We start from the raw sequence: 25,126 nt of genomic DNA, 5'->3' as shown, positions 1-25,126 counted from the left end.
TCCTCAGAACCTTTTAAGCAAAAACGTGTAAAAAGGTGATGATAAAACCTTCATAAATAGCATCCATTTCCCGGTAATGCCCAATTTTGGAAAATTGCTGTTTAACACAAAACATGGCCGGGATAAAAATCCCCAAAAATACTGTCACGGGCACTGCGAAGAGAATGAATGACAAGTTAGCAAAATCCTGAATGCCACCTGATGCCACAAAGGAAATCCATCAAAGTCACACAACAAAGCAGCTCTACCACCGAACTTGTGCGCAAGCTGCGTTCACTTAGGAACACGTCAGCTTTTTGCAACGATCTACCACATCGGCTTTGTTTCCAGACAAGAGCAAGGAAAATCAAGTATCTGAACCACACAGGAGCACAAACGAAGAAAATAAAGGGTAAGAAATAAAGCAGGAGAAAACCTGCAGACGGCTTATTCATGTCAAGGAAAAGTATGGGGGAAAAGCCTGCTCTCCTCTGCTCCCGTTCCCCCAGGGATACTATTAGAACAGCGGATTTCAGTTCTACATGTAAAGCACATAGGGATGGGAGAGGATAAAAAGCCTTTATGGGTGTATATATAGCATAGAATAAAGCGGGAAGTAACGAAAGGTATTTGTTAACTAAGGCATGGCGGCTCTGTCAGGATTAATTATAATCACTGGAAGGATAGACTGAGCTTAAGAAACTGAAACTCCTGACAAGTTGGTGCTCACTCAGTGTCACTCGCTGGGGTTCTCTGATGATGAGAACAAGGCTGGCTTGGAGAGTCACCTGGGGATCACTCAAGACCCTGCAAAGGGGCAGTAAAGCGGGACCACCAGCTCAGCATCCTCCTCGGTTCAAAGGCAACAGGCAGAGAGCATCGTTAACCATAACCCAGTACGGTAGGTGAGATAGGAGTGTCACAGGGCACGGACCCTTTTAAATAGCATGTGGAAAACAAAAAGGACAAGCAAACCCACCTTCAGAAGCTCCTCCGATGTAGGCCTGTCTTGAGGAATTTTCTGGAGGCAAGAATCTACGAAGTTTCGAAAATAATCAGACCTGTGGCAAGAGGAAAAAAAGAACAAAACAATAAACCAAACAAACATCTGAGTTAACAACCCTGTTTATTTTCCAAAGCTCATTAAGGAATCAAGACATTAACATTTGGGCACTGCTGGAAGGAAGAGTGGGGAGAAACCACACGGATCCAGCACTTCACACTACAGCCTCTGACATCCCGAGCCAAGCCAAAGCCCACTGCTACTAGTAGGTAAACCCCTTTAATTTCAGCTTTCAGACAAAACGTTTCAGCTTAAGAATGCAAAAATTTGAGGCAATTCAAGAGGAAGGGAAGTTCCGCATAAAGACAGACACCCACATATCTCTGTGAGAACATCTATCCCATCCGATTCTATATGGCACAAACTCCACAAGGTCCGAGCAGAGCCCCTGCCCCATCCCACCTCTGTGCCCAGGTGTTTCACCCACAAACCGTCAATGCACAATTCCCAAAATGCCTTTGGCCACTCAGACACAACCTCTGCTCTATTGTGCAATCTGTCACAAGCGAGACTTAAGGTCATCATTTGTTTAGTAACTTCTCTCCTTCTGCAAGCTGAAATTCTGTATTTTGCCCTTTCCTTCTCTGAACACGAGTCTTCAGAAGGGCAGGGTTATACCCTGAAAAGAGCAGCACATCAGCTGTATGGGGTTTATTTCTTTCCTCCCCCACTGCTCCCCCCTGCCCACCACGTAATGGGGGGTGTTGCTACTGCAGTTTTTCAGTAAATCAAATTATTGCATTTTTTGGTCAGAAAAACGCAGAAAATGAGTTGAATGTTTTGTCAAGCACCAGGGTGTGAAACGGCCTGACCAGAAAAATCTCAGCATTTCTAAAAATAAGGTACAATGTATTATGCTAGAGGCTGAGGACTATGGCTCAGAAAAACACAGTCAGGAAGTTTGTAACTTTGGAAATTAGTTTACTGCGTTTGCTGTTTCAAAAGCCAGTTGTTGAGGCTGGGAGGCACAACATTTGACTACTGTGCTTTATTCTTCTGAAGTTTACGCCACCGACACTTGCCACACACAAGCAGCATCTTCAACTTGCAAAGCGGCACTTCAACAAAACAGGATTTAGGAACTGACAGTGTGGTTTGTGATTAAAAAACACTAAACCCCACATTTTTGGCTAGCAAGGGAGCTTTGAAAGTTTACTGACCCATGAACTGAATTTTTTACAGGATCCGACGTTCTTCCAGCTTCTACTACATTCTAGAGTCTAAAATGCATATTTAGTAATCGGTCACTTTTCTATATAAAATGTATAGTGAACTTCATAGGGACCTTCCAGCTCACATCCTCCCAACAGGAATCCAGCCATTTCAAGAACATGACAAAGCACTCCATTTACAGCAATTCCCTGCAACATTCCTCCCTCAGTAATACTCACCATTCATTAGACTGGAGTGTAGGGGATTCATTCTGCGCTATGTGATATAAGGCACTCATTGCGTTCATATTAAACAAAGGAGGCTTCCTTTCCGCTACACACAAAAGAAAATAGTTTTTATATAGGAAGATAGTCTCATGTTTTCGCTCTTTTACAGTTTACATCCCTTTAAAAAGAAAACCACATCAGCAGAATCACTATTGCCTGAGCACGGAACCCCAAACCAACCCTACCCTGCAATCAGACAGATATGTTGGCATGTGTCCTATACCATTGCAGAAGATGAAAGCGCTTTGAAGATCAAATGCCTTGTCCTCTCAAGCTTTTCAATTACGTGGTTTATCATAGTTGAGTTCTCTGACTCATTGTAATGTACTAAAATAGGAGTAAGTTAACAGTAAGCTCTGTACTCGGTGTTTAGCCACTAAGCATTCTTGATTTCATATCCTCTCTTCTCCCTCTCTTTGTTTTTTCTAAACTACAATTGCTAAAAAGCTAACAAATACTTAATTCTAGCAGGAGAGCGGTGATGAAAAAGCTGGTTACAACCACCAGCAAATCGCACTTAACTGACTAAGCACATGGGCAGGAAGTCAGAACAGGCCAACTCTTTAGACTATTTTGAGAGTTGCATTCTCCTTGGCTCTTCTCTCTTTTCCGAGCTTGTGTTACTCTTATAGACTGACACAGCATGAAAGCTTAATGAGGAAGGATATGATCTCACTGTAACAACAAAATTGAAGCTTCATCAGAATGTTTATGGGGTGAACCTATGAAGCTCAGCCTTGCCATAAACACTCTGGAAAAGCTGATCAGGCCATGAGGATGTTCCTACACAAGTGAAAATGCAACAGAAAGCTTTCCTTCCTGAAAAGAATTTAAAACCAACAACAACAAAAAAACCCCCACACAAACAAAAACAAACCCACAAACAGCAAGACCCAAACAAACAAACAACATTGCTATTTTCTCATTCTGCTTTTCAATTTTGAGTCGAGTAGTAGCAGTAAGCTACGCAGAGATCACGGGTCACTCACAGCTATCACAGGATGGACTAAGCCCTACAAATTCCTCAGAACGGATAAATTGAGGAGTTAAGCCTTTCCTCAAATGTGGCACTTTACCTTCTCTAATCTGCCAGATAACTAGCTGCTGCTATCGAGGATCAGACTGATTATCCATTAAACTATTTTAACTGACCCCTTAAACTACTTCAACTGACTCTTCTCTGTAGCTTTTTTTTTCGTCTTAACTCAACCTGAATAAAACAGAAACCTTCAGGAAACGCTGAAACTGAGCCCTCAATGAGGCCATTTCCAAGACTAAGTGATAATTTGAGAAGCCTAGCAGACACCTCATTTTTCCTGCTTTCTTCCCATGCTTATTCAAACCAACACAAATGAGATAACCGCACCGACCCAGCCTACCACGCTCTACCGCCCTGACCTAGTCTCACCTCCCACCGACACTGGAAGCCGTAGATGAAGCCTAAATGCTTCATCTTGCAAAAAGGGAAGGCACCCGGGGGTGTGGTGGCCATGAGCTCACCGCATTCCTGCAGCCGGCCAAGTCTCCTCACTGCGCTCCGAGCAGGGCTGTCATGACAGTCACACCCCTTCCACTTGGCTTTATATGGGTAACCCACCCCCCCAAAAAAAATCTCTGCTCTGAAGAATCTATTTCACCTCCTGGAAGAAAATGAAGTTGACAGTTTGGAATGCCAGACAGTGTTTTTAGCTAAACTGTGCGGTTTGCATGGATTAGCGTGTTGTGAGAGCTCGGGCTGCCCGGGGCGATGGGATGTGACAAGGAGGGCAGGACGGACCCCGGTGAGCGACATGGCCTGAGACAAACTGAGAGCTCCGTGCTTCCACAGAGCTGGGTCTGACTCACACCTGGGCAGCGCTGTGCTCCACAAGTGTATTTTTGTGCCAAGAAAACACTGCATGTTAAATTTAAATAGAACGCCATACAAACACAGTCCTTTAAAACTGATATCCTGATTTAAAGAGTCCATTGTAATGGCAGTGCTGTTGTTTCTCTTGTGTTTGATTTACAGGTGACCGCTTCAAAACTGGATTATTCCCTACCTGTTTTTTTTTTTTTAAAGAAGATATTTTCCAGCCAAATCTATTCACAAGCGACAACAAGCACTGAACACAGCTTTGAAGCTGTCCACTTATCCCAAACGTCACCGCTGCACGACTTGTTAATATACCTTAAGTTTTCATGCAAACAATATAAACTTATAACACTACATATATTTTTCACACTGGCACTTTTACTGGTTCATTTCTAAAGGGGTTCAGCAAATACACTGTTTTTCAGTTCAAAAGTTAACTGCCTCTTTCATAGAATACGAACACCTTTAGTGAAATAGCTGGGCTATTTCCTTTGTCTATATAACACTTTTTCTCTGGGTAATGAAAACACCAGTTCAATAAACATCAAATTGGAGACTTGGCTTGAATTCTAGAGAGCACATTTAGCTCTTTCCTCTAAAACGCAAGTCCCAGAGAAACCCAGACAAGGAAGGAATCCCTATTTACCTGCACTGCAATGCAGGTGAATAGGGGTTAAATAACTCCGTTTTATACATTCTCAAAGAAAATAACTTACCTAACTCAATACAGGTAATTCCAAGAGACCAAACATCTACTTTGCCATCATACTGCCCTTCATCCATGGCTAAAATCACTTCTGGGGCCATCCTAGAAAAGGAAATCGGTGCTCATAAAATTCTGGGCCACGGAACACGTTATCATCATCAGTATTTCAAGGAAACAGGCTGGTTTACTGATTTCAGCTACCGTGAATGAATCACTCCCCATGGTATGAGGCATGAGCATGGGACACAGGGAACAAAGCCCAGGCTCCCTCTCTAGAACGAGCCTACAGAGGGACACATTTCTCCTGCTTTTTTAGGTTACAGCAGCATCACCTTCTCACCCTCCCGCATTTCCAACCGTTCAGCTGGTTGGCCAGTTCTGGTGAAATAATTATAGCATGCAGTTGTGTAAACACCACAGATTAGGTGTAAGAGATCAAAAGCATACAAGGGATCTGCAAAGGGTTTTGTTCAATGAACCTGGCCTTTCCTATGAAAGAAAAAACACTTTAGTTATTTCAACAACCAGACACGGTGAGAGCATAAGAATTGTTAAAACCACTGGGGGGAGTGATTAAAAGATATTACAGATGATTTAATCGACCGGTTAAAGTGAGGTAAAGTAAAACGACAAAATATTTTTATTACTTTTTGCGAACAAGGGTTCATAGTTTCTTGAAGTCAGAGTCTAATTACTATTTAATCTTTTTTTGCAAAGTACATTTTATTGCTACCGCAACCGGAAGATTACAAAGCTAGGTCCAATAAAGCCCAAGCATCTTAAATACCCAATAAATGATCCTTTTAGTTCACAAAGCCAGAAATGCGTGAAACTCTTGGCTTACCAATATGGCGTCCCCACAAATGAGTTGGCAGGAGATGCTATGGAAGCAGACCCAAAGTCAGCAAGTTTCACCTGTCCTGGCTCTGTCAGCAGGATGTTTCCTGCCTTGATATCTCTGGTTATAGAATATAAATGTCAGTATTATTCCTCTCCGAAAAGAGAAAACCATCTATAGGACTGAGTACAAAACACACCAGTTCACACATGTTCAAGCTGCAGAATACCCACACTTCCTCCAAATACAAAAAGCTTTAGCCTTTAGGTTAATAGTTTAACGTGGCTCTTGATCTTAGAATCTAGTTTGTCTTAAAAATCAGCTTAACATATCACACCTGGATAAGCTTCATATGCAGCACAGTAAAACCTTCTAAACCAGCTATGTCCTTTATAAAACGTTCTTCAGAAAGTCCTAGTAATGTAACTATTCAAACCCTTCATCCTACTGAAATGCAGCAGGTACTAAAAACACACAGAACATGTGCATCCCGTGCTTACCGTGTGCTGCTCAACACGTGTGTTCATGTAAAACTGATTTTTCAAGCATTAGTGCTGCCCCCCTCCCCAGCAATCTCTGCCCCGCAGTTGTTACACGCTATTCCAGTGAGCTCAACCTGCCTGGCTATTCCCTGCTCCAACGAAAAACCGGTGTTGTGTCAAGTACTGAAAAGCTGAGTGGATTCAAAGCAATTCTACAGAAATTATGAACAATGAACTATGTAAGGAGATACATAACTTGCTAGTATGTGACTGCTTTAAATCTCTAGTTTGGGAGCATCCAGACACTGCGAAAAGAAAATCTCTGCTTGCAAATATCGACTTTGGGATGAAGGAGATGCAATCAACAAGTAAATTACCTGTAAGCATGTAAGACAACAGAAGTATAACCACTTACCTATGGATCATATTGTGAGAATGCAAGTATGCTAATCCCTGGAGAGCACCATGGGTAATTGCTGCTATTTCCACTTCTTGCAATGGCTTTTTATGAACTTAAGGAAAGAATTTATTTGAAATTCAATATTAAACAAAACAAGGCAGTTTTCAGCATGCAAGTGCGTAGTGTTAACAATGTAAACAGAGAGAAAACACTAAAACTTCATTTTTACTAGGTTTGGTATGAAAAGCCAACGTAAGAATAGTTTCGCAGCGCAGAGTACATTCGATAATGAGATGTAATCTTCTGACTGTAAAACGGCAGCTATTTACTATCCAAAAGAGACTACTTTGCAACCATAAACGACATTCCTGCCAGTTCTGTGACCATTCTCCCAAATACCTATTTGAGACTCAATATTTGATTTTTCTTTAATGAAGCTAAATTACAAACCCTAGAACTTCACGGCAATTCACACATGAATAAATAAACTGCAGCAATACAGATGACTCTCTGGCCTTTTGTCCTGAAACACTTCTGGCAAGGAAAGGAGATTAACAACTCACTGCCCACACATACATCTTCCAAGAAAGTTCACTTCAAGAAGCCTGATAGAAAAATGACCATTTAACAAAGACCTCATAAAGGAAAACTCTATTTTAGTCCACAGGCCTACAGTTGTTAGTAAGCATTAGGATCAACAGCCAGCGTTTTCAGAAATACATCTTGAACTGTCATGACAAAAGAACCTAAAACTCAGAAGAAAATAAATGGCTGACTGACAACTTTAAAACAATAGGAACCAAGGAGAAAGCAGACACCTGGGAAAGCGAATATTCTATAGAAAAACCGCTACAGACATGCACGAATTTGGAAAAACACAACTGTTTGCACACACTCTGTGGCCAAATAAAACTATATACTCAGGGACAATCTGTGACGCCGTACCCTCCCACTTCAGTACTACACTTCTGACTTGCAAGCAAATAAACGTGCATGACATACCTTCTAGTAAGTCTGATGCTGATCCTAAACAATATTCCATAACAAGCTGTAGGGGAAGAAATCCAAATAGTTGTTAGAAGATCTCTAGAATGCACGTTTTCTAGATTGCTATCTAGAAATGAGCACAGGTGCGCACAATGCGGGTTCTGACACGAGCCCCCTCCCATCCCTGTCACCCTGACCCGGCCCACAGGACAGCTCAGCAATCACTGCAATTAGCACAGCAACACACAACAAACTTGTAAGGCAGGCAAATGCATCTTCCTAACGAATTATGTGTTATATTACCTACCTTATTTTATACGCACGTACTTAACAGGAATGTTAAACTGCAGTTAACAAGCTTATCAGAGTATTAAACGGCTATTTCAGGATTTACTTAAGATTTTGTCCCAGTGAGATTTCAAAAATAAAAAAGACACTAAAACTTTGTCCTACAGATTTATTGAAGCTAATACATGAACAGTAGCACTTACAAATGAAACTATTACTTCAACAATATGATTTCTTTTGTATATTGTGCTACATAAACTTCGTCAATGAGATGCGAACATCCCACTTTTTGTTTGACGAAATGCTTTCTCTTCATAGTCAATCCCATCTATTCCTACACACATGTTTTTTATGCACAAAAACCTCAAACCCAATTTAGCTTGGGAGGTTTGGGGTTTTTTTTGTTTAAATCAAATGTAATAAATTAATTAGGAGATGACAGCCAGAGATAAAACCAGCTGGTCGGTTTTGTTGCCTCAACACACACACACACAAATAACAACAGTAGTAAACAATATACAATGGAAGAATTTAGGTAAATAATAAAAATAGTAATGACTCAAAATATACTTTAATTACATTTATCAATAGGAATTCTAACCTATTGCATTAAAGTACAAACGAACACTTGCTTCTGGAACACGTTCTGTTAACCTGTGAAGTATTGAATTGTTACTACTCAGTGATTACTCAACAGCTACTACTCAACAAACACGTTGTTAAAGTCTCACCTTTCCTTACAGTGAGAAAAGTGACAGATAAATTTGCTGGACTCCCCCATTACTATTTATTTCAAACACTCATCCATCAAGCTAAATACTCAAGAACAACAACCCAATCACCTTACTCTGCAGGTGAAAATTTCCCTACATCTTGTTTCCAAAACCTACACTCAGTTTGCTGAGCAGCTGTAAGATCCTTGGCTTTGCTCATCTGAGTGTTCAGGTGCCTCTTGAAAGCAGCTGGAGATTATTTAAAGTGTCCTTAACCACGGCAAGAGAACCGCAGAGCGCAGCAGATGCTTACCCATGCTGTATGCTCCCGCAAATAGCAGCCTTTGTATTCTATACTGTTAGGGTGTTTTATTCTTTGGAGGAACTTGACTTCCTTAATAATATCCTGCCATTTCTGTAGAAAATAAAAGGAACAGAAAGATGTTATAAAACTGTTACCTTTTTTTCGGTTGTTAATTTAGTATGTCATTTAATTATTTAAGAGGCAAAATCATCTTAAGGTTCCAAATCAAAATAAATTTACATCAACACCATGATGTTCACTGCTTAACACCTCAAAGGATCCACAACAGAAGGTGATTGATTAAGCTGTATGGGAGGAGTCTACAGATCTCTCCTCAATCTAATATTTGATGTGTATGTATAGGATATACCAGTAAACACTTAATATCTGAGCAAATCCTGAAAAAAGCAGCAATCCTTTTTTAAGGGATACCATTTCTGTTGTCAAATCAAACATACATCGCAACCTGAAAGAGATGTGGATGATAAGTGTCCTTCGGCAGGATCAGCTGTCTCCCACTGAACTCCTGTAGACATACAGACCTATCCCTACTAGTAACTATATTACACTGGATGATGCTCCATTTATCAGCCACCAAATATCTGACTACATTCTTCATAATGATTCTCCATTACTAGTTTAGTCTTTACAAGGACTGAACTAAAATGAGTCACCTATTAAATAAGGACATGGTTCTGAAGGAGTGAAATAATAAAAAGATAAAGCAAACCTCAAGTTTATAATAAGGGGAGCTCTGTCAGTGCGACTTTAAAGTACAGAAGAGGCCAAAATGTCATTTTCTAACGCATGCCTAGACACTGCCATTCCTCCCCTTGGAGGGAAACACCAAATCCTCCCATTTGCTGGGTCAGTGTTGGGTCCAGTCCTGTTGAACACCTTTATTGATGATTTAGATGAGGGGATTGAGACCATCAGCAGCAAATTTGCTGTTGACACCAAGTTGGGAGGGAGTGTCGACCTGCTGGAAGGTAAGAGCGCTTTGCAGAAGGATCTGGACAGACTGGAAAAATGAGTTGATTCCAATGGGATAAGTTCAACACGGCCAAGTGCTGGGTCCTGCACTTTGGCCACAACAACACCCTGTGGCGCTCCAGGCTGGGCACAGAGTGGCTGGAGAGCAGTCAGGCAGAAAGGGACCTGGGGGGACTAATGGACAGGAAGCTCAACATAAGCCAACAGTGTGCCCAGGTGGCCAAGAAGGCCAATGGTGTCCTGTCCTATATCAAAATAAGTGTGGTCATCAGGACAAGGGCAGTGATCTTTCCCCTGTGCTCTGCATTAGGGAGGCCACACCTGGAGTATTGTGTTCAGTTCTGGGCCCCTCAGTTCAGGAAAGAGATTGAAGTGCTGGAGCGGGTCCAGAGAAGAGCAACAAGACTGGGGAAGGGACTTGAACACAAGACCCATGGGGAGAGGCTGAGGGAGCTGGGCTTGTTCAGTCTGGAGAAGAGGAGGCTTAGGGGTGAGCTCAGCACTCTCTAGAACGACCTGAAGGGCAGTTCTAGCCAGGTGGGGATTGGGCTCTTCTCCCAGGCAGTCAGCAATAGGACAAGGGGGCATGGGCTTCAACTCTGCCAGGGGAAATTTAGGCTGGATATTAGAAAGCAATTCTTTGCAGAGAGAGTGGTCAGCATTGGAATGGCTGCCCAGGGAGGTGCTGGACTCACCGGCCCTGGAGGTTCTTAAACTGAGACTGGACATGGCACTTAGTGCCATGATCTAGTAAATTAACTGGAGTTGGACCAAGGGTTGGACTCTATGATCTCTGAGGTCTTTTCCAACCCAGTCGATTCAGTGATTCTGTGACAGAGGTCCCATGTATCCAAGTGCTTTGGAAAACACGTACAAAACCCAGATCCTCCACAATGAAAATGTTATGGTTAGAGAAGCAAATTAAAGCAGGGAACACGGCAGATCCAAGTGAGGCAGCTGCCTGAGCATTTCCCAACACCAGAGACTTGGTGAGAACGGCACGAATGCAGCTTCACCAGCATAAACTCTCACACCGACACCTGCGTCCCAGGATGAGAACGACTCGTGTGCCTGTTACCCTCAGCCTCAAAGGCAATGAAGTACTAACCAATGAAAGCCAAACCAAGAAAGCACTACACTGAACTTCTATGTTGGGAAGAGAGAGGTGATATATTAGTCAAGACATATTCATGATTTCCTGTGTAAAAAAAAGCCCCGAGATCCCATTAAGAGAACAGTACTACGTATTTCAAAGGTTTTAAAGTTATTCTTAGAATTAAAGATGTCCTTATTTTAGAGAATAATTGGTCCCACCAGTAGTAAAATCTTATTATGAAACCAAAGTAAATATAAATGAGACCAGAATGCCCTTAATCAATTTTCTTTACATAGGCTAAAGCGCAACTCCAGCAAACTTCTGAACAAAACAAATAAATACAGAAGTAAAATAGAAAGTGTTTTAATCCTGGTCTTATTACTTTCTTTAAAATAAAGAAACATACGCATTGAAGACAAACAAAAGCTATTTCTGAAGCATGCACAGTTTGTTTCATTCATGTGAATAGCGTATTTATAGCTCACAGTAATTAAAACAGTAGGACAAGTAGTAAGTACAAATTATTCTTTCTTCAGTACACAGTTAAACAAGTCACCGCAGTGACAAAATAGAAACACGCATCGCAAATTTAACTCTGAAGCGGGAATTGAGGACTGCTGGAGAGACACTGCCACCTCCACCTCCCACACAGAATGGAAGGAATGGTTCAGCTCCCCCAGCGCCCGTGATCAATGCACAAAAGGCGCAGAAAGCAGCGAGCTGTTAGTCCAACTCATCGGAGCAGGACTGCTCCTGAGACTGGGATATAGAGAACGGAGGGAGGGACCCGTAAGTGCCTTGAACAACACGGTTGCAATAAATACTTCTGCTGAAAAATCATGCCGCGATTTGACGGATGTCGTTTACCAGAAATAACACCGGCTCGGCTGTTCGTGTCACGGTGGGCTTCTCAAGAAGCTGTATTAGCACTTAAACATTTGAAGTATAAAATCAATTATCTCTGTTAAGCGTCCTAGGGAAAAACCACACATCTGGGGTGGCCATGAAAACACTTAACATTTAAATCTCAGCGGCCTACTTTTACAGACCTCTCTGCAAAGGCTGCCTCAATCCCCCGCTCCGGCAGCTCTGCCGTAATTATGCCGCTGTTCAGATTTTCACACTCATTCATTCGCCGCTGCTTTGCTTTTGTTTTAGTTCATCAGCACAGTCGGTCCAGAGGAGGATGCATTCTGCCTTATGATTTTTATCAGCAAGATTCCCTCTCAGTCTTTCACTACTGCATCCACTGCTATTATTCCTTTGCCCACTAAGCAACACGGTTATTTTAAAAGGTATTTTGAAAGTTTAAGGGCAACAAGACATTCTAACATACAAACCTACCATTTTAAATTTCATTTTCTGCTCTCTACACATTTATGTGGTCCCATAAAAGAGCCCCTTATGCCCAGAAGCAATGAGTCCCACTCATCTTTTCCAGGAGCAGATTAGGTAGAAACGCACTGTGAACAATAAACCAATTTGTTTTGTTTGCACAGTCCCCTCATTCACCTTTACAGTTATAGGAAAATTCCTCCTGCTGTAACCCAGGTTAATTAAAATCATCCCATATAGCAAGTATTTGCAACGGTCAAGATTTAATATGCAACACGTTCTACATACCTCGTTGGACTGCTTCCCACTATATGACATTTTCTTGATGGCCACCACTTCATTGGTGCGCACATCACGTGCCTGGAACACGAAAACACGATGCATCAGTTCCTTCAGATCATGATTTCCCAGAAGATGTAAATCAAACATACAGTGAAGCAATGACAAGTCTTTCTCCCTTAACTTTCACAGAGCATCTGACTCCTGCATCTATTAGAAACTTCCTCCTGAAGTTCAAGATCCCCTCCTGTTTGCGAGACAAGGTAGGACAACTTTCCACGCTCGGCGTTCAGTAAGGCTCTGCAGGAGCTGAATGCCGTCAGTTTTAAACTGAAAATCACAGCTTATAAAAGCAGCTCTAATTCAAGGGGAACAGATTTTTCCTTACATTGATTTCCCTCCCTGCCCAGGTCCATTCCAACCAAACCCCTTTGCTCCATCCCAAACACAAGCGAAGATGCCACAGGATGTGCAGGAGATACAACTGCAGACACGGGCAGTTTTCTCCCCAGCGTTCCCCCAAATTGCCTGCTGCGTTTTCAAGGGAAGCAGATGATACAGGGATAGCAGCGACCTAAGGGACCCATCTTCACATTCCCGTTCAGATTTTCACTGTCTCAGACCAAATAATATGATTATTTACACTGCACAATAAATGTAGGTGGTTTTTCACACCTGCTGACTTCAGACAGCAACAATTCAAGGTAAGACTAGACAAGAAGTTTTGTTTCATTCAGCACTGAAGCCAGGGCTCATTGACCCCCCCAGGAAAGATGCTCCATCAAGACTCAGCTTCTCTCCTAAGGATTTCAGCAGCACAGGGGTGCGGTGGAGGAAAAGACCTCTGAGTCTCTCTAGGAATCATCAACTTGGATACAAAGTCAACAGATATAAATCAAAATAACGCGCATCGCAGCATTCACTGATGCCCGATGAAAACGCCGATTTTTGGTACATTCGGACGATCACGCACAGCCTATGAGAACATGGATTAATGAAGTACGGGGACTCTGCCTTTTGTAAAAAGGTTTTTCAGTTGTGTTTTAATTCTGTTGTTCATTAAAAAGAGATTCCCAGAATTCCCTGTCAGTCTTTATTTCAACCAGTTATGATAAGATTGAACCAATGCTATTTTTAGTTTTCTTTCTGTTTGAGAGAATCCTTCCCACTGTCTCACTGATACCGCAGCACCACTGAGGTTGGGGACAACGACTATTTTTGAGTTTTGAGACAAAAAAGGAAGAATAAAATTCTACCTAGATCCTTACTAATTAGAGCCAATCTCCGAAACATTCAAAACCAGTGAAGAATTGCAATAAAACAGGCCAGCAAAAGACTCGAGTAGAGCAGAAAGAACGCAGCTCTAACAAAAGCGAGTGGGTTATTCCTCGGCTCCATCTGCAGTGTTCAGTGCAGCAGGTTTCCTGTGTCAAACCAAAGCTATTATTACATTGCAGAGCAGGCTAAGGATAATACCAAAGTGATTCAAAGGTGCCAGACTTGCAGTTTCTAAGAAACTAAAACCATGAGGTGAACCAGCAGAATTCATGTCAATTATGAAATGAAAAACAAAACAAAGAAAAAACTCCCAAACAACAAAATACAAACTTGCTGCCACTGCAGGATATAACAAAGAAAGAAATAAGAGTGAACACTCCTATTAAATTTACATTACATGATAACTGGCTAAGTATATCACCCCTTCTTGGGATCATTGCTGAAAGGTAAATACAACTAACAACGAAAGACTGAACTGCATTTTTAAAAAGGCAGGGGGAAATGTGAAGAATATATGGATTTTTCCACATGTTAATGACTCCCACATCTATTTATCATCAACATTTTTGGCCTAGGCTGCATGCAATGAAAGCAGCCAGGTGGTGGGGGTGTCGTGTGTGAGAAAACCCCAGCGAGCACCCCCAATACTGTGGGGCTGGGAAAGAACCAGCTCACCTGACACCCCATGAATACAAAAAATCACAGCGTTTCATTCGCTTTTTTAGTTTCCTCGTGATCCTGAATAACTGGAAGAAGACGGTTCCCAGACAAAAGCCATGAGGATGTTACGAGGCCAGCGAACCTAAATCATCTAAATGAACGAGGCTCGCTTATGGCAGATATTTACAGATATACCCAGCTTTCCTCTGCAAACTCCACACAAAGGGTCAGCGTCTGGCGACCAGAGGAACTGCAGCAGCGCTACAAGCAAAGTGTGAGCAAAGCAAAGGTGGGGTACGTCACCAGCTTTGGCAATGTGCGGTTATTAACTCCAATCCAATATTACATTGATTAGAGAAAGTTTAATTGTTTGCATTAGCAGAATGGAAATCTTGAGAAAGAAACTGAAGATTTTTCCCTAGCTTTACAGAGGAATAAATGACACAATATGCACACTTCTCTACCTCAGGGTTTTGCGCTTATTTAATTTATGTTAAATTTCTCTCTCCACGTTGTCTTACTCATCTTTTGGGCTTGTTGGAGGTATTGAGTACATTACATGAAACAGTTTCAGATTCAAGATCTTGGACCTGCTACTAGTAAAAACATACCAGAATACAACACCAAACTTCGAGGTTAAAACTTCATAACACAGAAATAGCAACAGGGCATCTTCTTTGTTGGAAACTCTATCTTAATGGCAAAAATAAAGCCCCCAAATGGGCTGGAACAGTGCGATGTGCTGCTTACTCTTGTATTTTTGCAAGTGCCAAATTAGACGCACTTTCCGTCAAAACAGCACAATCCAAACACCATCAAATAATCACATTCTTTAGTGGATAAACATCAACGTATAATGAATTTGTAGTGGAAAACGGCAGGGAAAAATAAAAAGAATGGTCTAGAAATGAATGACCTCTTACTTTTGATCTGCTTGCAGAAGGAGCTGGTAACAGCAATCTGCCCTTATTCCAACTACAAATTCAGGCAGTCAGCAAGCGCCACGGGGCAGCTTCTTGATGGCGTTTGGGAAGATTTGTCAGTTCCCTCCTTTCATACCCAACTCTTTAACCAAAGTGAGTAAATGAGATGAAGTAGAGGCCGCAGGTGAGTAAATTGCGTTAGAAAACACGTCCTCCCCCAGATCTGTTCCCAGACAGTGCAGGCTCGTTGTTTTAAGCAGGGAACAAAATTAAGAAGCTTTTCCTAATTAGTTCATCTGTGCTGCATTAAATTTGTGCTGGAAGGTTCCCAACGTGGTCTGCTGCAATTATTAACAATGAATAGGCATCTCATAAAATACTGACACAAATGGTTTTCTGGAGAGAAATTGGTAGGTTTGGCCACACCTCCTATAATTATAAATGTGAAAAGGTTTTCTGAGGAAAATGGTTTTTTAATGAAGGTCTCGCCGTTTGCACTTTGGTTACCGGAGACATCCCAGCGCTGGGATGGGAAAATCCTGCTGTCCAGATGTTCAGATCAGGTAAGTTTTATGCAGGTGAATACTGGGGCTCTTGCCTGCAGTGAGGAAGGATGTGACGGGACAAATGACACAAAAGCACCAACACTGAGGTGTCCAACACAACGAGTGGTTTTAAGGGAGCCTGGGGGTATGCAGGAAGGGAGAGAACTCAATTTCTCTCAAGGGACCAGAGATGATAAGGAGACCATCAGACCAAGAGAACCACATTGCCAGTCAGAACTGATGGAGCAGAAATCCATGTTTTAATTTGCAGATAAATCCCTGCTTGCAGCATAACGATGTACCTAAAAGCAGGAGGCAAGGGCCACGTTACCAATTTTTCTTTTCAGTTTGCATGCAAGCACCTTACAGATAGTGCAACTCTGTGAATGGACTGAGACTGCACAGACACACAAGAAAACATTTCTGCCCCAAACAGCATCTTGAAAGATTCACAGCAGTTTCTGTTCTTCAATATGTTCAAAAAAGCCTATGGCCACAGTTTAAAGGTGAAAAGAGACACAGCTAAAATTCAGAAGTCACGGAACTACTTACAAAATAAACTGCTCCGAAGCTTCCATGGCCAATCTCTCGGAGATCTGTGAAGAGCTTTTCTGGATCTTCTTTGAAGAAGAGCTCTGCGATTTCTGGGTCCTTCAGGCTGCCCGCTCGGCTGGTTGATGGCATCCTGCTGGGCACAGAGCCGACCGACTATCTGGGTTTAAAGTGCTGCCTCAACCCTTGGTTCATCTGTATGAATGGAGCCTCTTCAGCATGGATTACTGCAAGAAAAAGATCGCAATCCTTCACTGATTATCCTCTTCCCAAAGAGCTAGAAACAAAGCTACGGCTTCCCCTTCCTCCAGAGCGAGGATCCCTGTTGTGTGAAGCGACACAACCTGTCTGCTGGGATAATGTCACAGTCCCGCTGTGACCGCGGCCAAGCATCGCTACAGAACACAAACCAAAATCGAGGCGCTAAATGAGCCCCATTCCGTGCGGAGCGGTCAGCAGAACCTCTCTGACCTGCAGCAACAGCCCGTTGGGCACCAGCGAGCCCATTTTACCTTGATACCTCCCTCTGAAGAGTGTCCTTCGGACTTTGCAAAGTGGAAGACACAATTGCATATATATATATAATGTGTATATATATATGTATATAAAATGATCTTTGCAAGAGAAGATACATGGTACACATGCGGTTGTACAAACCCCCACTGTCATTTACCAATCTCTATTTACACCTTTTAAATTCAGCTCAGTGCCTTTTTCTTCTGCAATTGTACAGAAGTTAAGAAGCAGTCAGTGATCAATTTATTTCAGCACACACGCAGAAACCTTTCTAAAACTTCTCCATCCACAAGTAAATAACTCATGGTCCTTTTTGTTTGCTTCTCTTATCTAAATTCGCAAGCTCTACCTTAAATTGCCTGCTCTTCAGAGTTTTATTTTGCAACCCCCTTCCTTAGAGGAACAGCATCCAGAACCCACTTCCACACACGACGCAAGTCCTTCTATTCTGCTCAAGCAGAGGTGAACATTGTAATTGCAATAACACTCAATACAGCCTTCTACAGTAGCCCATTGGCAACCACTTTCTTCAGGGGACCTGCAACTTCAGCCACAGGGAACGTATAAAACCTTTTCTGTGTGCACTGTGCGTTTGCTTTCATTTACTCCAAGTGTGTCTTGGAATCTATCCAGAATAAAAGTATTCTGAGTTGTGCTAAAATCTCACGGTATCTTTACAACAGGTGAAGCCAAAGGACTATTACAATTAAAACACACCTTTTTTTTTGCCTTGTAAAGGAAGAGCCTGCATATTGGGATTTCCTCTCAATCCCCTGCAATTTGTCACCAGTAAAAACAATTCTGTGCTGCTGGCAAAGAGCTAATCACACAGCTCACTTCTTTCCAAAAATGCTTGTCTGGTCACAACTAGTGCTTTTTAAATTCATATTTCTTATCCCATCTTCAAAATAATAGTTTTATATCTTCATAATCAAGAAAAAAAAATAAGATAAACTTGAGTTTAACCAGTGTATTAGAAGGCCCTGTCCTTGTCTCCTCCTTTTGTGGGCACTATAAACTCCACCTTTCTCCAAGCCTCTAGACCATCAATGAACCATTTGTTTTCCTCTCCCGGCGGAGCAATTCCTACAAGAATGGAGAAAGATCCTCCTGCACGTTTCTGCTCAGTGGTGCGCTCTGCACAGCTCCTGTGTGTGCAAGCGCCCCCGGCCGCCTGCTCCTCCCGACTTCAGATAAATCACATCGCTGCAAGGAGAGCGCGATGGGGCGAGAGGCAGCCAGGACGTACCTGGTGGTGAAGTCTGCAAGAGCCTCCAGTTTTTCTGCTGAAGACATGAGTGGGAGAGAGAACACAGGGAAGTGAAATCCAGCATTTTCAGAGCTTTCCTCCAAGCAGGCAGCATTCAGAAAGATTTATAATGCAACCCAAGATGTGTTTCCATGATAGCCCGCTCTCAGGGGAATAATGACGTTCAAATCCCAGTGGTGCACCCAATATAAAAACATATATATATATATATATATGTACACACAGCTATTCACAAGTGCTGTACTGCACTCATGAGCATGTACACACACATTTTGTATCGATGCAGGATCATTGCAGGAGCCGTCAAAGCACCAGCGCACGACACACCGGCTGCCAACGGAGCCGAGATGCACAGAACACGACTGCGATATCTCCACCTTCCGTTGCATAACGCAGCAACTAACACCGTGTGGGAAGGGAAATAATTAGCTTCAATTCAGCCCGTACCTGCAGCATGCTATGCTTATGAAGACTGGAAGAAAAGTTGGGGATTTTTGTTATTTTTCTTTCTTTTCTTTCCAATAAGCCAACAATATTCCACTTGATTCCAGCTCTAACAAGCACATAACACTGAAAAACAACTGTTTCACATTTACAGCCCCCAACGAAACAATAGACAAAAAGCATCAGTCAGAAAAGCGCGAGAAAGGAGTTGGGGGAAGGGAGCTGATAACCAGAGCACACTCAGTATTATTGAAGGAATGTTTCTTGGATCGACGGTAATGATGTCATGTTCCATCTTTTAAGAAGCATCAGATTCTTACAAAAAGGACATTGTTGTTCCAAAGCAACTGCTGCAATCCCAGAATGCCCTTTTCCCTACATCTGTTAGTCAGAGGGGCTCGGCTTGGATAAACCTGCTAATATGGCCCAGCGTCACGTGTGGCCGGAGCGAGCCTGCGTGCCAGAGCCGCGCCGAGGAGGAACCCGCGCGCAGCTCACATGGATTACGGCTTTTCCCCCTCCCCACCTACCCCCCATGCCAAACCAGCCACCAGACTCGTTCCTGGCGTCGTTTCGGAGCACGGCTCTGCAATGCCACCAACGAGCAACACTTTTTACCGCTGCTAAAAGTCCTACCAGGCTCATTGACAACACGGAGTGGAACGCAACTGGGCACTGCGAAGAGCACATCGGAGCAGAGCTCATCTGCTGTGATACACCTGGACACACAGCCTTTCCCCCCCAATCCTGAGAGCATCGAGGCAAATTTAATTATCTGCACTCTTAGAAATAATCGCTGCTTTGAAATCCACGAGAATAAAAACATTAAGTATTAAAACCTATTTAACAGAACAGTCACAAATGTGTATGCGACACTATGCTTATCATTTGATCTGCTTAGATGGAACAATAAAATGCATTAATGTAATTTCCATCCATAAGAAAGCTTTACACAGTCTCACTTTAAAAAGTGCTCCCATTTTTTATGGATGCTACAACATTCCATTCCTTCAGTTGTCTTTTCACCCAGACAACAGGCACAGCCAAGATGTTCTGCCTCCTGCCTCACAATAACGACACCTCAACACTTTGGGGAAATGGAAGTGAAGTCAGGAAAAGCAGCATTCAATGTCATTATTGCATTATTTTAAATGTGTTAAAAATACAGATGAGTTAAGATTATAAAAAAACCTCTGCAATTAAACTGCAAGGAAAATTAAATCACCTACCAGCAGGCAGCTGGTTTTCTAAATTACGGTCAAGTTGTACTTATGTATCTTACATTCTTCCACCAGTAGAGTTGCTACAGGTGTTTCTGGCTCGGTGCAGCTATACTGTTAAACACCATCGTTCCCAAGGGATGGGACTGGTCACCTCACCTCAGCTCCATCAGGTGGCTGGATCCTGGTTGTGGCCAAGGGAGAGGCCCTGTGAAGGGGACATGTCACCTCTGCTGTGCCCATATCTGCTGGGTGAACACGCAGCCCACCTACAAACCACCCTGCGGGTTGCTAAAATTAGAGAAAATAAATGCCACAGTTTTTCCCAGCTGTCACTCATACAGAAAGAGAATATTGCATTGCATAAATAGAACTACCGGTAACTAGATCAATTGCATAAATACAACTACTGGTACTTAGACCTGCGAGGTGAGGTAGGAATATGAAAAAGATTCAAAATAAACCAGGGAACGACCAAAGCACAAGACTGCACCAACCATTTCCATGTAGTAGGCTAACTAACTACTTTTAGTTAGTAGCTGCAATTTAATAGTGTAAATTACACCAATTCCAGGCCAAAATGTTTTATCAAATTACTTTCATCTGAACAACTACCAGTTAGCAGAAACCTCATCCACAAAAGTCTATGAGTCAATCGGACGTTACAGTCCTTGTAATGACAGCTGTATTCAGGGAACACACCCCGAACCACGGACAGGAGGAAGCTGAAGACGAGGATGGGGCAGGACCTGACCTCTCCGCAGTTTTGTGCCTCCCTGCCCTGTCACCTGCGGCTCCAGGAGGACCCAGCCCTGTGACTAACAACCCCGGGATCCTGCAGAGCACAACGAGCCAAGCTCCTAATGCTCAGCTGCCATATTTCAAGTGTATATTTAAGCCTTATCCTCCAGAGACCTCAGAGAAATTAAAATCTGTCCACAGTAAAATACCTGATGGCTGTCAGTGTCATCGACAACCGTTTTCATGTAGTAGTGTAGTTAACCTTCCCTGCAAAGCTGAGATTTCCACCGATCCATTGTGTTATTTCTCAAGTTCACATCCAGAGCAACCCAGTGCCCGTGACGGTGACCAGAAGGTATTAAGTTACACTAAACATAAGCGCATCAAAGCTGTAGTTCTTTAAGATGGTTCAAAAGTTTGTAGAAACCAAAATGTGACAATCACCATATAGGCTTGCTTGTAGATTATCAGCATTAAAAAGCAGCACACTCCATCTGTATAAATGAAGTTTTGAGGAATCAACATATTTAACTTCAAAAAAATGCCCTGCTAACCCACAAAGTGTTGCGGACATCCCTTAAAACCTCTCTTAACCCAGGCTCTGGCCCACCTAGTTGACTCAATAGCCAAGCAAGTCTTGCATCGCACTCGGGAACGCGAGTGACTCCGCTCACAGCAGAAGGCGACAGTTTCCTCCGACAGCTAAAAATCCGCTTCCCGTCCATGCTCAGTTACACCGCGGCAGATGGTACCGAGACAGTTGTATTCTAGGTGACTATCACAATGGAAAGTCGACTGCCATCTCCAAGCCTCTCGGAACGAACGGCAATTTCAGTCACTCGATTCATATGAAACCACACACCACAGACCACTTGCGTGCTTGGGTAAGCTTCTCCCACCAAGCTAACAACACGGTACTATTTCTCCTCCTACTTCTGCAATTTGGAAATCTTCCTAGAGTGGTAATTAAGGGGGGAAAAAATATTCCAGAAATGAAATAGTGGCATTTAGCTCCGTTTGTGCCCTGAAAAAGGGGCAAAGAGGCACTTGGGGACCATCTCCCGTGGGATCCTGCTAACTTAGTTTTACCACTTACTAGTGAGCTACAACTCTGATTAAAAAACGTTGACAAAGTAACAAACTTGCCTTAATTATCTTAAAATCACTCTTTTTTGTACACTTGGATCCACTAGGACTATCTGTCATGAAGGAAAAGGGAGGTGTGGATGAATGGTGTTCTACAAGACACTGTTAAAACACGCTTAATATTCAGAAAAAGAAACCCCAAAGCGCTGTCACAAAAGTGATTAAAAAAGGAAACCATCCTGAAACAGTGCCAGCCACAAGAACAAAGACACCTGGAATGGGCTGAGAAAACTGGATTGTGGAAGGAACTGCAGACCACGGAAAGCCCCGTGGAGGTGTTGCTCTGTTCTACGTTGCTTTTCAGTCTCAAGCTTCTGTCCGGAGATGCTCCTCTGCCTTCTGCCATCCCCAGGGGAAGGGAAAACCAAGAGTGGCCGGTCCCTGAGGCAGGAGCCCCTTCTGCTGCCAAAGCCTGAAGCGGGGGAGATCTCAGAGACACGCTGGACCCTCCACACCTTGCGTTGTGCCAGCATGGAGCATTTTGTGTGGTCCCCAAGCCCGCGTAGAGCTGTGTGACAACAGAGCTGCACATGAACCGAGATCCCCCTGCAGCACTTTACAAGAGAATGGTCATCAAATGCTGTCCCCCTTTGTATCTTCCACATTCCCTCCTCTGTGTATTTCCAGAAGGAACAGACTAGAAGGATAAGATGAATCTGCACCTGGGTATTGTGGTGAATTGTGGTAGAACCTCTGTTCAAACAGGCTTTTCTTCCCCAAGACGGTAAATTCTTCTTTGCCTGACAAAGCGCAACCCTACCACTCCAGCAAGATTCCTTTTTCAATGTCTTTTAAAACCATCTTTGAGGAATGGTTCTACCCTGGAAAAATCTCTTTGCAGATATTTTTCTTTCTTTCTCTGCTTCTCCACCTGTATTTTCTCTTGTATTCTACTTCTTCACAGAATAGCCTTAGGAAGACACTTTTATGTGAGAGTAGTGCTTGCGTTTCCTATACATGCTCTTGCAGACTGTGTGGCTTACTTTGATTTCCTCTCAAGATTCTGACACTAAAATGTCCATCATCAGCTCTTGGAATTACTCACCCCAGCACCTTCTGATCCCCCCGAGCCGTTCTGGCTGTTTGCTTTCCAGGAACACCACCAGCAAAAGGGGTGGAAAGCGACGTTTCCCAAACTCCCGTTGATGAGCCCAGGATCTGTGTTTCTGGGTGTAAATGTTTGTTGGGCTGATCCACATCAGCAGTAAAGCCAGCAGTGCAATAATTATCCTGTGCTTGCCACTTAAAACACAAAGAAAATGGTTTTCTGTATTTCTGATTATTTCTACCATCTTCCCAGTTTTCCAAGGAGTGGAAAAGATAACTCTGTGTAAAGACAGATATTCTGAGCAAACTAAATATATTTTGACAAGTTACATATGCCAGTTATAAACAAACACGAATATACCCAATGCTAACAGTACTCCTGAAAATAGTAGTTTTGTTAATCAGCAAGTTTTACAACGTCACTTGAGAAACACCAAATCTACCACTGAGTCTACCACATCATGCAAATAAAAGACATTACTGATGCACCTGAAAGAAATATTAATGCCGAGATGCATCCTGTATATTTTTCTCCTACTTGAAACAAAACATCCCATGGGATCAACAGTTAGACCTACAGAACAGCTGAAGAACAGCCAGCATTCACTTCTCAAAGACCTATGTCATGAACATCCAAGAAGCGCGAACCGTTCCCTGCCACATTCAACGCTAACATCTCCCAAATGTCTCCACTTGTGATAGTTCTGGTACATTTATTAAGAAGGTCAGCTCTAAATTTAGTAATTCCTTAGGCTAGCAAAGCTATGAGGAAGGCAACTGGAAAAAATGAAATCTTCTGTCCCCCTTCTTTTGCAATTAATTAAGTTCATAGTTGTTGCCAAGTCTTTTCCTTTACGATGTGAAGCACGGCATTAATGCGCATTCTGTGACTAAATCACCTACAACTTTGGGACTGTAGAGCGTACGTTGTGACGATGCCAGTGCAGGACACGCTGTGCTGGCAGCACACGGGCCAGGAAGAGGTTAATGAGCAGCCAGCTGATGAGTCAATTAAGTCTAGAGGCCAAAATACCGGGAAACTCCTGCTGCCCATCAAAAAAACCTAAAAATATTAGTCAGATACCCTAATGGGACTTGAGACTAAAAAACCCTTTTCTTGACCCCTAAGCAATTTTGGCCCAGAATAATAAATATAGTAGGCATAAGCAAATTAGCTATTTTAGATTAAGCATAAATAACTCAGAAATAAGCTACTACACTCACAATATAGATAATCACCTTTGAGAAAAAAAAGTAATTAAAAAGTAGTGGTATCACACACAGGTTTAGAAAGGTGGTCTGAAAGGAAATACTGAAAGCCTTTACGTCTGATAAGTTGGAAAATAAATATGTTTAAATTGAGCTTGGAACTGAATTCACTGGGGTGCAGGAGAACACAGGATGCACACATCCAGCCCAATCTGTCCCACCCTCCCCAGGCCACAGCTCAGACTCTTATTTGAGCAAGTGGACCTGGTGAAACTGAAGCTGGTAGGAAGAACCTGAGGTAGAAAATAAAGTCAAATACAAATGGAAAAATCCAAGTGAAAGCCAGTGTGGGAATAATGTTAGAAGCCAAGGTGTGACAGCGAGAAGCCCCAGGCGGTCACCCAGCCTGCTCCACTGCTGCGCTGGAAAAAGCCACGCAGGAGGCACGGGGAACAGGTAAATTATCTGCACAAAGCCGATGGGCGGGTGTAAGGTACGGTGCTGTCACAGACCGCACATCAACAAACCTGGTCCTTCAATAAACTCATACATTAAACATCACTGACCTATGGAGATGAGTAAGTAGCTGCCCTGAGTCTGACGTAGCTCCAGTGACGTTTGCTTTTGTCACAACTGTCTCCTTCCAACAGCTGCTGCTCCACAGAAGCTCCTCACAAGGGCTGCAGCCAAATTGGAGAATTAATTGAACGAATAATTAGTGGAAGTAACATGCTAATCGCTCGGTGACTGCGATACACCAAGAACTAACAAGCCAAACATTTATGCACTAGGCTATGTGTCATTAAAATAACAGAACA

At 42.8% G+C, this 25,126-nt stretch overlaps 1 protein-coding gene across 2 annotated transcripts in view; it reads right to left on the bottom strand.

Moving 5' to 3' along the window:
* Nucleotides 1–25,126, bottom strand: part of TAOK1 (TAO kinase 1) — a 63,438-nt gene that overhangs the window by 19,496 nt on the left and 18,816 nt on the right. For both annotated transcript variants that reach the window (XM_065853315.2, XM_065853316.2), the window contains exons 2-10: nucleotides 16,716–16,942; nucleotides 12,767–12,838; nucleotides 9,064–9,165; nucleotides 7,765–7,810; nucleotides 6,778–6,874; nucleotides 5,887–6,000; nucleotides 5,053–5,144; nucleotides 2,434–2,527; nucleotides 959–1,040 (exon numbers count right to left, since the gene is read on the bottom strand). In XM_065853315.2, coding sequence (XP_065709387.1) covers nucleotides 959–1,040; nucleotides 2,434–2,527; nucleotides 5,053–5,144; nucleotides 5,887–6,000; nucleotides 6,778–6,874; nucleotides 7,765–7,810; nucleotides 9,064–9,165; nucleotides 12,767–12,838; nucleotides 16,716–16,847 — 831 coding nt within the window. In that variant the 5' untranslated portion in view covers nucleotides 16,848–16,942. The remainder of the gene's footprint in view (nucleotides 1–958; nucleotides 1,041–2,433; nucleotides 2,528–5,052; nucleotides 5,145–5,886; nucleotides 6,001–6,777; nucleotides 6,875–7,764; nucleotides 7,811–9,063; nucleotides 9,166–12,766; nucleotides 12,839–16,715; nucleotides 16,943–25,126) is intronic.

Source organism: Patagioenas fasciata, chromosome 19 (assembly GCF_037038585.1).
Source record: "Patagioenas fasciata isolate bPatFas1 chromosome 19, bPatFas1.hap1, whole genome shotgun sequence".
In the NCBI taxonomy this organism is placed as follows: domain Eukaryota; kingdom Metazoa; phylum Chordata; class Aves; order Columbiformes; family Columbidae; genus Patagioenas; species Patagioenas fasciata.
The sequence above is the reverse complement of the archived record's forward strand: the minus strand, read 5'-3'. Positions and strand labels throughout refer to the sequence as shown.